Genomic DNA, 12354 nt, shown 5'->3' on the forward strand with positions numbered 1-12354 from the left:
GCATAAGGGAAGGCAAACAAGTATGAAAGGATGACAGGAAGTCAAGCTGTGGAGGCAGAAAGGTGACAGTTTGTTTTTCCTGTTCAAAGACAGATGGAGGAAAAGCAAACGAAGCAGTCACATGGGAGAAGGAGAAGAATAAAGCAGGTGACGGGGTTGGAAAAGAAGCAAGAAAGATGGAAGGAAGACAAAGCCTGGGGAAAAAGATGGAAGGGAGGGGGGATTCCGGGGTGTACTCTGCCTCTCCGGTCTCCGGGAGACGACGGAGCAGAGCGGAGGCGGGTGTGTCCTGGGAGGGACAGGCTGAACGGGCGCCTGAGGTCATTTCAGATCTCTTCACATTATATAAAACTGGTCCCTTCATCTCCAAGGATTCAAGTCCCAGTGAAAGACTCAGCTTTCCTTCCCATGAGTTCCATCACACTCAACCCGACCCTGCGCTCCTTATGAGAGAACTGCCGATGGAAGAGCGGGCTGTAACGGCAGGAGGCGGGGATTGCTGACAAGCCCTGCCCAGCACAGGATCTGGGTCACAAGCGCTGTGACCCTCAGGATCAGAGGAGGGTCAGTATGCCCCAGGCATCTGGTGTCACTCAGTGAGGAGGAGCCTGGTGCGCTACAGTCCAGGGGGTCACAAAGAGCTGGACAGGACTGGGTGACTAACACTTTGCTTTTACACTTCACTAGTACAGAGCAGGCCCAGGAAATGCCTGGAAGAGCAGAGTCCGAGCCCTCCCATCGGATTCCCAACAAGGACCAGCACCCACCCCATGGCACAGCGGAAATCACACCCCCCAGTGTCATTACGTGATCTCATCACAACCGTCCCCACAGCCCAAACGTCGTGATGGTAACACAGCAATGTTGTCACCTATTGTAAAGCAAACAGCTCTCTGTCGAGTCTCAACTGTGACGCACCCCCAACAGGCTGCTGCTGAAATGACTAATGATGGCTGTTTTTTTGTTCAAAATACACAGCCTCTCTCCATAATACTATGGGGTCAACAGCACTGATATTTGAACTTTAAACTCTTAAGAAGCAAAGTAAATACATAATTTTTTCAGTTGGAAATAAAAAGGTCTAGAAGGGGTTTGACAGAAAAGAAAATGAGTTGGCTATCGTGCAGTAGTATTTCAGAAGTAATTCTGAAAAAAAAAAAAATAGAAACTTACTCTTAAAACTAGAGGATTCCTTGTGCTGGTTTTCATCCTCTAGTGAAATTAACCTTAAAATTAAAAAACAAAGTTTAGTAATATTGTTCTGAAAATGTCATACTTATGACAGAGTCAGATTTTCTGTACAATATCTATTATTGTACTTACACACACATAAAATATGAACATATAGCCATTTACATGCTATACATTTTTGGAAGAAGAAATAAATTTGCTGACTTTCTCCTGTCCCTGTACTAAAGGTGGTTAGTAGTATCTTAACATCTGGATTTGGTTTCATGCTAAGGCACGTATTCCGTAAACATCTAAGTGGGTACTTAGGTACCTAACAAAGTTAGGTACTTACTATCATTTTTAAAAACACAGTTAAAAAACTGATGGACAAGTGAGTGTTTATTCTGATTCTGTAGTTACAAAAGAGGACACCTCAGGAGTTTAGCTAAATTACTGTACATAAGGCTAACAGCAGGATCACTCTCAAATTCACAAGACTGTTGCCTACTGAACTCTCACTATTCATGGGTAGGATCACGGCAGAGACACTTCTCTGTCCTGAGATCCAGTCGGTGCCTCTGAACCTCCCTCCTAGCACAGTGGTTCACTTTACCTACCATTTCTGAACAAAATTCTAATGAAATTTTCAATGCCATTAAAAATAGTTACTGGGTTATACTTCTTGAGCTTTAAAGAGGAAGTACTAAAATAATGCAGAAATATGAAATTAATTAAAACTAATCCACACCATCTTGGGTGGTTCTTCCTCTCTGAGTAAAAGTTAATGCTTTATTCTGATTGCAGTAACACAAGGTGAAAAGAAGGCACCAGGACTCACTCCAGGCCCCGCCCCTTACTATCCAGGGGCTGTGGGCAGACCTTTAACCTCTCTGAGCCTTGCTTCCATCATTAACACAACAGGGAAAAGCCTACCTTGATCACACAGAGGGGCATCCTGAGAATGAGCTGAGATGACATGAAGAAAACACCCGGCATTGTGTTTAGTACACAGTAGGTGTCCACTAAATGGCAGTTAGATAACCATTGTGTGTTAGTCGCTCAGTCCTGTCAGATTCTTTGTGACCCCATGGCCCATAGCCTGTCAGGCTCCTTTGTTCGTAGAATTTCCCAGGTAAGAATACTGGAGTGGACTGCTATTCCTTTCTCCAAGGAATCTTCCCGACCCAGGATCAAACCCAGGTCTCCTGCATGGCAGACAGATTCTTTACCATCTGAGCCACCAGAGAAGGCCAGATTACCATTACTACTGGTAATAGGCTAAACTGCTTCCACCTAAAAGAGTCAACTGTACTAGATTCAGACCACATTCTATAGTTGTTCCTACGACAAAAAATTGCCCTTGTTTTGCAAAACACACATTTTCTCGTATTTGCTTTAAAATTACAGAGGGCCACTATGGGCAGCAAATATTTCTGCTGGACAAAAAAGATCTATCTGAACTTATTTTGAAACCCAGTAGAAATGCAAGCCTGTTTTACTACAAGACTGGCATCTAAACTTTCTTGTGTGAACAAGGAAGAGTGAATGGAGGTCAGGTGAACTACTTTGCCTTCCTAGGTCAGCTGTGACATCTCACGGACTGTGACATCTTACCAGAAAAAGCATAGGTTCACACTGAAACCTCCTCCTTGCTGTATGAGGTTAGGAATTATGCACCATGTATGTGGAAAAGTTCATCTTTCAAAGTATTTAAAATGACTGGAGGCGCATTCTCTATAAAGAGGCAAGAAATCAAGATGGAGAGTCACTTCCTACCCTCAAAGCTGCTCTCTGCTTCACAGAAGAGAAAACGGAAGGTCTGCATGTAGAAAACAAAACGTCAAAACCCGACACTTGTGTAGGAGAACCCCAGAGGGCTATACATGTTGTGAAGCAAGTTCATGGGTTATTTCCTTCTGTGAGTGAGAAGCCGGGGATTTCCCATCTAGGACAGGCCCTCAAAACTGATGGTGACGAGAGGAACAGATAGAGTCCAGGCATCCCAGACAGTGCGAGCCTGGGGCTCAGGCCAGGAGCCCTGGGCACTCCTGCCTCTTTGGCCCTAGTCAACTCCTCTCAAGCCGCCCTTCCTAAAGACCCCAGGCATGGGTCTCTTATCAGGACAGGCGGGTCCCTGCCTAGAGGAATATGTGTGGGGAGGAGTCTGGCCTCTGTTTTAGTACATCTACTCTGAGAACTGAGGAAAGAAAGCCATCACCCTGTGCCAGAGACCCCAGCAGACTCGGCCAGGGAGGGAGGCGAGCCCTTAGCTGTGGGAAGGAAGGTTTGCCAAGTGAAGGAGGCATTCATTACTTACTGACTTGGCTCTTCCGCCACGGCCTCTGCACTTTCCCGCTGGGCGATCCTCTTCTTTTCTTCTTTCTCCACCAGTTTCCTCATAGGGTCTTGTAAGCTCTTGATTGTGATAATGGGAAAGAAAACAAAAGCAAAAGAAACATCAGTTAAAAACACAACTGCCACTGGACCCAGTCATCAAACCTTGAATGAGACGTTTCGGGAGGTAACCTTGAACCAATGAAGTCAATAGGAATGAAATCTTATGTTCTTGGACTCATCCAAGAAATATGAGCTTGTAAAGGAGAGTTGTTTTGTCACTAGATTTATGTTTTCCCTTTTGTGATAAGTTATTCAAAAGAAAGCCTGTTGGCAATTGCTAACTTTATTTTCCATCTTTAACATGCAGCTAAGATAAACACTCCGTTCTGTCTGCAGCCCACACACTGACAGAACAGAAGTTTGCTCTCCCTCAAAGATGAGACCATTTTATTTTTAATTTTGTTTGCTATTTTGCAATCTAAAACAGCTTATTTAAAAAAAAAAAAGAGCAAACTCCCCCTCCCACACTTTTTTTTTAAAACTCAAAATAGTGGCTTAACATATTCTGACAAGTTAACTCCCACAAGTGGACAGAGAAGGTGCATCTAAATCTTCATAGATTAAGAACAGGTGAGAGTCTTGTTTTGGCAAATAATTTCTTTGAGTGACTGTTCTTAAAGTTTATTAAATATTTAAGGAAAAGTTTTGTTTTTGTTTTTGTTTTTTTAAAAAGCAAGTGCCTAGGAACTGTACACCAGTGACAATGCCTGAAAAAGCAAAACATTCCTGTTAACAATTGAATAGTGAGTTACACAAAAGATCTCTATTTCTGGCCCTAATTATAATTCAAACACAAAGGAAGTATTTCAAGATACTTATCCTGCTTCTATTCTTATAACTACTAAAATTCAAGTCCTCATCCTTTGGGTCTTCACCTCTCTGTTCCTGTCTCCCTCGTTCTCATTCTTCACTTTTCTAGCATGACACACACACAGAGGAGGCAATTACTTCTCATTTACCAATGGATGACCAGAGGGCTGGGCGAAGATGGTTTGAAGGCTGAGTCTCGGCAGAGCAGAGCTGGGGTTGATTTTGGAGTCTGCTATGGCTTCCTGGTGGGTCAGATGGTAAAGAATCTGCCTGCAATGCAGGAGACCCAGGTTTGATCCCTGGGTCGGGAAGATCCCCTGGAGAGGAAGTGGCAACCCGCTCCAGTATTCTTGCCTGGAGAATCCCATGGAAAAGAAACCCGGTGGGCTACGTCCATGGGGTTGCAAAGAGTCAGACACAACTGAGCAACTAACACTTTCAGTTTTCACGGACATCAGATGGATGTTGGTGTCACCTCTCCTGCCAGAATAATTTTCCTATAATGCCCAGGTCATCATGTTACTCTTTTTCTCACAAACCCATAGTACTTTCTTATTTCTTTCCATTTCTAAACTTTCGTGAGCAAGTTTTAAGATCTTCTAAAATGTGTTCCTGTCCTACTCTTCCAAATGCCTTCCCACCAACCGCAAGAGACTTTCCATTCAATTAGGCTTCTCTCTTCCTGGTCTCCTGTGCGCAAGTTGCTCTCTTCCTATCATTGCTCATTCTGCTGCTTTAACCTCAAAGGCTCTTGATTTTTGTTGTTGTTGTTTAGTCGCTAATAGCAAAGAGTTGTGTATGACTCTTTGCGACCCCATGGACTGGGGCTGGCCAAGCTCCCCTGTCCATGAGATTCTCCAGGCAAGAATATTGGAGTGGGTTGCCACTCCCTTCACCAGGAGATCTTCCAGACCCAGGGATTGAACTGCATTAGCGGTGGATTCTTTACTGCTGAGCCACCAGGGAAGTCTAAAAAACTCTCTTTACCTAACTGTTTATACTCGAAGTCCTATCGGTTTTTGCAAAGCCCAGATCAGTTACTACCATTTTCCATAAATCCTCATTCACTGAGCATGCCAAATTCAAGAAAGTCAGCCCATCTCCAAACTGTAGATACATATAGTGTTATTAATATTTTATTATACACATTCTATATTAGGATTTGTTTCTTAAAAATATTTTTTAAATTAGAAAAATGACAAAACCACATGTAGAATGTTTGGAAAGCGAAAAAAGGAAAAATTATTCATAATTTCATTTGCTTAAAATTGTAAGTTATTATTTTCATATATTTCCTTTCTGACTATTTTCATACTCATTTACTTACATAATTGGAATCCTTGTTTGTATAGTAGATATTTTTATTTTGTATAGTAGATATTTTGTAGAGCAGAGATGTCCTCTTAACCAATTTATGTAGACATTTCATGTTCAAAACAATTACAGTGCAGAATGTAAGAAAGATTTTATATCTTAAACACTAATATTGAATTAAAAATATAAATGTGCATTCATTGTCAATAATCTAGATTCTCTTTAATCTTTGTCCCCTGGTTGGGGTTCTGAAGCATTTTCTTGCATAAACTACAACCAAAAAGCCCTGCCATCATTTTTAATGATTCCCTGTTCCTGGACATTTAGATTAGTACACTCAGTTAGCAGTGTTTAAGCACATACCAAGGAACAGGGACTGTTTTGGGTGCTGGGGATCCATGGCACGCACGACGGACAAAATTATCAGCAAGTGGTGAGTTCAGGCAGAGAACTGAAATAGGGGGCTAGAAATTGACTGATCATAGTCTGCACTTCCCTTTCACTTTTCACTTTCATGCATTGGAGAAGGAAATGGCAACCCACTCCAGTGCTCTTGCCTGGAGAATCCCAGGGACGGGGTAGCCTGGTGGGCTGCCGTCTATGGGGTCGCACAGAGTCGGACACGACTGAAGCGACTTAGCAGCAGCAGCAGCAGCAGTCTGCATGAATGTCCTCTTTTAGAAGTGATATTTCAGCTAAGAGCTAAATGGCATAAAGGAGGCAGCTACAGGCAGCTCAGGAAGACCACGGGGCCCATGTGCAGAGGCCAAGAGGTAGAAACAGCTTGGCTTGTTTGGGCTGTAGTGTAGGGGGCAACAGGAGGAGTCTCATGAGACCTGGATGAAGAGGCCAGCAGGGCTCACACAGGGAGCTGTTCCTTTACTCACACTCCTCACTCCTTAGCATTCTCCCCCCGTTACTTTCCTCGCGCTCGTTTGCTTTTTCCATCTCTCCACTGCCCGACATTTAGCTAAATGGAACCCACGATCCTGGCCTGGAGGGGGAAATGCTGTGAAGGGCAGCACTGGGACAAATGAGGCAACTGGAATATGGGCTGCACTCTGGGTGTTCTCTCTTTCTGTCTCTCTCTATCCACACACACAAACACACCCATAAACGTCTGCTAAAAGCTGGGCACACAAGTGTAAGTGTATCTTAGAAATGTGCACCCACAGGAGGAGTTCAACAGATGTCAAGGACTTACTCTTTTCAATTGAGCTGCCAATCATGGCATTGTATTCCTACACACCACACACACACACACACACACACACACACACACACACACACTGCTTCCAGCAGTTTTGTTCTCTAAAGAGTGGTCCAACCCTGGTCAAAGTGAAGCCAGGAGAGTTTCCAGCCAGTGCTCCGATGGCTACATGTCTCGCTTTTAGGTTCTGGGACACTGGCTCAGGCCTGCCGGTTGGCCCCAGTTATCTCCTCCCTGTGTTTCCTTTGTATCCAGCAGCTCTGGCGGGGCCAGGGCGGCCCTCTCAGCCGCCGTGTCTAGCTGCCACAGCGCTTGCCTAAGCCCCTGAGATGCCCTTGACAGCTCCACGGTTATCATCCTTTCTGTCTCTAGGCTGACCTCCCCTCAGAACCACACTCCAGCAGCTCTCAGACAATCCCTTTGTAATGTAAACCACTTTTTCCTTCTTTTCAACCCCTGCCCCTGTTGGGCCATTAGGAGGGACTCAGTTGTTGGCTCCCTGTCCCCACAATCACAGTTAAGTCACTATTGTTCTTCACCCACAGAAAGGTCGCGGTTCCAATTGCTGCTTTAATTTATTATTAATAATTCCTGTGACAATCATGCCTTTCTTCCTCCTATTACCATTGTCCTTAAAACAATTTGGTTGTTGTCACTCAAGAGACGTACTGTGTGTGCACTTGTTGGTTGATAAATTAATGTACATAAGGTTAAGCTGCAAAAATTAGAGCTCTTTAGATAGGACATTCTAAGGCTCAGGAGAATAATATGGAAAGGTTTGTAAAATCGTAAGCAAAATGAATACTGAGCACATGGGCTTGTTCATTAAATATCAGAATTCTGAACTAAGGGTACTCATGTGTATGTATCTCTCTATAATTCATGCACAACAATTCACTCATTTAAAGTGTACAATTCAACGATTTTCAGTGTAGTCCCAGTTGTGCGACCGTTACCACCAGCAATCTGAGAACATTTTCAGAAGGCGTCTCTTGCATTAAGAAAGAGACTTAGGCCAAACTAAGCCATAGGTTCCTCTACAGAGCAATGGGAAAAACCACACACTACCACATATGGAACTTGCTTCTTACAAAAGATGGCACACACTGAAGATACAAAGAGGCTGGGAGGAACTCTGGAACATTGCGGAGGACACATCATGCCTGCCCTCCTCTCTCAAAATTAGTTCCTGGGTGTGACTGTCCGATTCAGGATACGCTACACAGTGAATCACGACTCTCTCCCAGGTTTGATGACAAAGGCCCAACTGGGGGCAGGGGGTTGGAGGTGAATTCTTCAGATTATTTTCAAGTCCATAACTCAGCTGAAAGCACTTAACCCTGCAGCATCCTTAAAAGTCAGAGGTGACAGCATATTCTGTGTAACACGAACATCTGCTCAGGCAAAAGGAATCTCAGAGGCCTGGCTGACTATACTGACCAGGCAGACATCAGATGGAAGTAGTTTGAATCACTGATGCACGCCATCTTCCCATCCATATCCAGAAATAACATGTCAAAGCATTCTGTTTCTAAACCCCAAACCTTCTAGGACCTTCATTAAAATTGCTTGTGAAAATCACTGTGCATTAGAATTGATACAGCCTCGTGTAAGACAGAAAGGTTCTCTGTGAAGAAGAGAATGTCCTAGACCAAATAATCTTTCTCTCTTAGGGTTGCACTGACATGCTAACAGTTTCCATCAATGCCTAAATGGTTTCAGGAAGCACACACACAACATGTAAGATCAGCATGACAGAGGAAACGCACAGACCGAGCTTGCAAAAGTGTCTCAGAGAGGAAACAGCTTAATATAATAATGGGAGTTACTACTTCCTGTATTAGAAAAATAAAAGCAAGAGCAACATTCATCGAATGAAAGAAAAACTACTCAGCAAAACAAATTTCACAGCCAAACACCAGCAGCCAGCCCTCATCTAACGACCTACATGTAATGTTTGACAGGAGGGTCAAAATTAGACATTTTCTCTAATCTTTAATTATGACTTTTAATTTTCTTAGGCTACTTCTCATTAATTACATGATATGTATATAAAGGTGCCAAACAATTGTTTATAAAAGGAAATAAAAGCGCTCAAAATAGCAAGGCATGGTGAAAAGATGCTGAACTCAGTTGGGCGTGTGTGCATTTGTGTTTGTATAATTGGTAGCACGTGAGGAATAAAAAGCAGAGGCCATGATGATGTATACAAGGCACATAATTTATAGATATTTAGCACACATGTCCTCCCCACCCATGCAGCTATAAATTTATAAAGGCACTATGCAAGAGACACAGTTAATCTAGCCTAAGAAGGTACTCTTGAATCCTACTGTAGAACAAAGGAGTTAGACAGTGAGATTAGAGAAAAATAAACACAATCTATTCTCTAAAATAAGATGGAAAATTGGTACTAAGAAGGCATCACACTGCAGTGGAAAGAGATGGACTTTGAAAAAAGCTTCATGCTACACAATGGAAAAGGGTCTTTACATCTTGGGAGTCTCTGTTTACCCATCAGAACAAAGGAGGCAAGTTATCCATTCTTGCGACATGTGTGGGTGTGGATGTGTGCTAAGTCCTGACTCTTTGTAACCCCATGGGCTATAGCCCACCAGGCTCTTCTGTCCACGCGATTTCTCAGGCAAGAATACTAGAGTGGGTTTCCATTTCCTACTTCAGGGGATCTTCCTGACACAAATGGAACCTGAGTCTCCTGCATTGATTGGCACGTGGAATCTTTACCACTAGTGCTGATTAAGTGAGATAACATTATTGCAGAGTACCAAGCTCAAAGTAAGTACTCAAAAGGTGTTTTATCAATGACTTTAAAGATCTAAAAGGGATGCAATGTCTTAAAAGCTCATTTTGTGTTCAGTTTAGTTCAGTCACTCAGTCGTGTCTGACTCTTTGCGAACCCATGGACAGCAGCATGCCAGGCTTCCCTATCCATCACCAATTCCCGGAGCTTGCTCAAACTCCTGTCCATCGAGTCGGTGATACCATCCAACCATCTCATCCTTTGTCATCCCCTTCTCCTCCTGCCTTCAATCTTTCCCAGCACTAGGGTCTCTTCCAATGAGTCAGTTCTTCGCATCAGGTGGCCAAAGTATTGGAGTTTCAGCTTCAGCATCAGTCCTTCCAGTGAATATTCAGGATTGATTTCCTTTAGGATTGACTGGTTTGATCTCCTTGCAGTCCAAGGGACACTCAAGAGTCTTCTCCAACACCACAGTTCTAAAGCATCAATTCTTTGGCACTCAGCCTTCTTTATGGCCCTCTCACATCAATACATGACTACTGGAAAAACCATAGCTTTGACTAGATGAACCTTCGTTGGCAAAGTAATGTCTCTGCTTTTTATTATGCTATCTAGGTTGGTCATAGCTTTTCTTCCAAGGAGAAGGTGTCTTTTATTTCATGGCTGCAGTCACCATCTGCAATGATTTTGGAGACCAAAAAAATGAACTCTGTCACTGTTTCCATTGTTTCCCCATCTATTTGCCATGAAGTGATGGGACCAGATGCCATGATTTTCGTGTTCTGAATGTTGATTTTTAAGCCAGCTTTTTCACTCTCCTCTTTCACTTTCATCAAGAGGCTCTTTACTTCCTCTTTGCTTTCTGCCATAAGGGTGGTGTCATCTGCATATCTGAAGTTATTGATATTTCTCCCAGCAAAGTTGATTTCAGCTTGTGCTTCATCCAGCCCAGCATTTTGCATGATGCACTCTGCATGTTAAGTTAAATAAACAGGGTGACAATAAACAGCCCTGACATACTCCTTTCCCAATTTGGAACCAGGTAGTCGTTCCATGTCTGGTTCTGTTACTTCTTGACCTGGGTCAAGCAAAGGAAAACAGATTTCTCAGGAGGCAGATAAGGTGGTCTGGTATTTCTATCTCTTAAAGAACTTTCCACAGTTTATTGAGATCCACACAGTCAAAGGCTTTGGCGTAGTCAATAAAGCAGATGTTTTCCAAACTCTCTTGCTTTTGTGATGATCCAACGGATGTTGGCAATTTGATCTCGGGTTTCTCTGCCTTTTCTAAATCCAGCTTGAACATCTGGAAGTTCTCGGTTCACGTACTGTTGAAGCCTGGCTTGGAAAATTTTGATCATTACTTTGCTAATGTGTGAGATGAGAGCAATTGTGCAGTAGTTTGAACATTCTTTGGCATTGCCTTTCTTTGGGATTGCAATGAAAACTGATCTATTCCAGTCCTGTGGCCACTGCTGAGTTTTCCAAATTTGCCAACATACTGAGTGCAGCATTTTCACAGCATCATCTTAGGATCTGAAATAGCTCAGCTGGAATTCCATCACCTCCACTAGCTTCGTTCATAGTCATGCTTCCTAAAGCCCACTTGACTTCTCATTCCAGGATGTCTGACTCTAGGTGAGTGATCACACCATCGTGGTAATCTGGGTCATTAAGATCGTTTTTGTATAGTTCTTGCCACCTTTTCTTAATATCTTCTGCTTCTGTTAGGTCAGTACTACTTCTGCCCTTGATTGTGCCCATCTTTGCATGAAATGTTCCCTTGGTATCTCTAATTTTCTTGAAGAGATCTCTAGCCTTTCCCATTCTACTGTTTTCTTCTATTTCTTTGCACTGATCACTGAAGAAGGCTTTCTTATCTCTCCTTGCTATTCTTTGTAACTCTCCATTCAAATGGGTATACTTTTCCTTTTCTCCTTTGCCTTTTGCTTCTCTTCTTTTCTCAGCTATTTGTAAGGCCTCCTCAGACAACCATTTTTGCCTTTTTGCATTTCTTTTTCTTGGGGATGGTCTCAATCCCTGCCTCCTGTACAATGTCATGAACCTCTGTCCATAGTTCTTCAGGCACTCTGTCCATCAGATCTAATCCCTTCAATCTGTGACTTCCACTGTATAATTGTAAAGGATTTGATTTAGGTCATACCTGAATGGTCTAGTGGTTTTCCATACTTTCTTCAGTTTAAGTCTGAATTTGGCAATAAGAAGTTCATGATCTGAGCCACAGTCAGCTCCCAGTCTTGTTTTGCTGACTGTATAGAGCTTCTCCATCTTCGGTTGCAAAAAATATAATCGATCTGATTTTGGTGTTGACCATCTGGTGATGTCCATGTGTTGAGTCTCCTCTTGTGTTGTTGGAAGAGGGTGTTTGCTATGACCAGTGTGTTCTCTTGGCAAAACTCTTTTAGCCTTTGTCCTGCTTCATTCCGTACTCCATGTGTTAGGTACAGAATTCCATGTCTCACACATCTCCCAAAATGCAGATAAACACTGTCATTCTGATTTCCTGAAATGGACACAGAGACTTAGGGGAAGTGAAATAACTTGCTTAAGGCCAGTCAACCATTCGCAAGTAGAGACAATATTTGAATCCAGGTCTTTACAATTCTACAACTAGTTAAGAAATTATATTGAATAGCCAAGCCAAGAATATTTATTGAACTCCCTTTTCATCT

At 42.8% G+C, this 12354-nt stretch overlaps 1 protein-coding gene across 3 annotated transcripts in view; it reads right to left on the minus strand.

The window, feature by feature from the left end:
• ICA1 (islet cell autoantigen 1) overlaps positions 1 to 12354 on the minus strand; it is a 163363-nt gene that overhangs the window by 30091 nt on the left and 120918 nt on the right. For all 3 annotated transcript variants that reach the window (XM_052638509.1, XM_052638508.1, XM_052638507.1), the window contains exons 9-10: positions 3488 to 3585; positions 1174 to 1226 (exon numbers count right to left, since the gene is read on the minus strand). In XM_052638509.1, the coding sequence (XP_052494469.1) occupies positions 1174 to 1226; positions 3488 to 3585 (151 nt within the window). The remainder of the gene's footprint in view (positions 1 to 1173; positions 1227 to 3487; positions 3586 to 12354) is intronic.

The sequence above is a fragment of the Budorcas taxicolor genome, chromosome 4 (genome assembly GCF_023091745.1).
Source record: "Budorcas taxicolor isolate Tak-1 chromosome 4, Takin1.1, whole genome shotgun sequence".
NCBI classification, from domain to species: Eukaryota; Metazoa; Chordata; class Mammalia; order Artiodactyla; family Bovidae; genus Budorcas; species Budorcas taxicolor.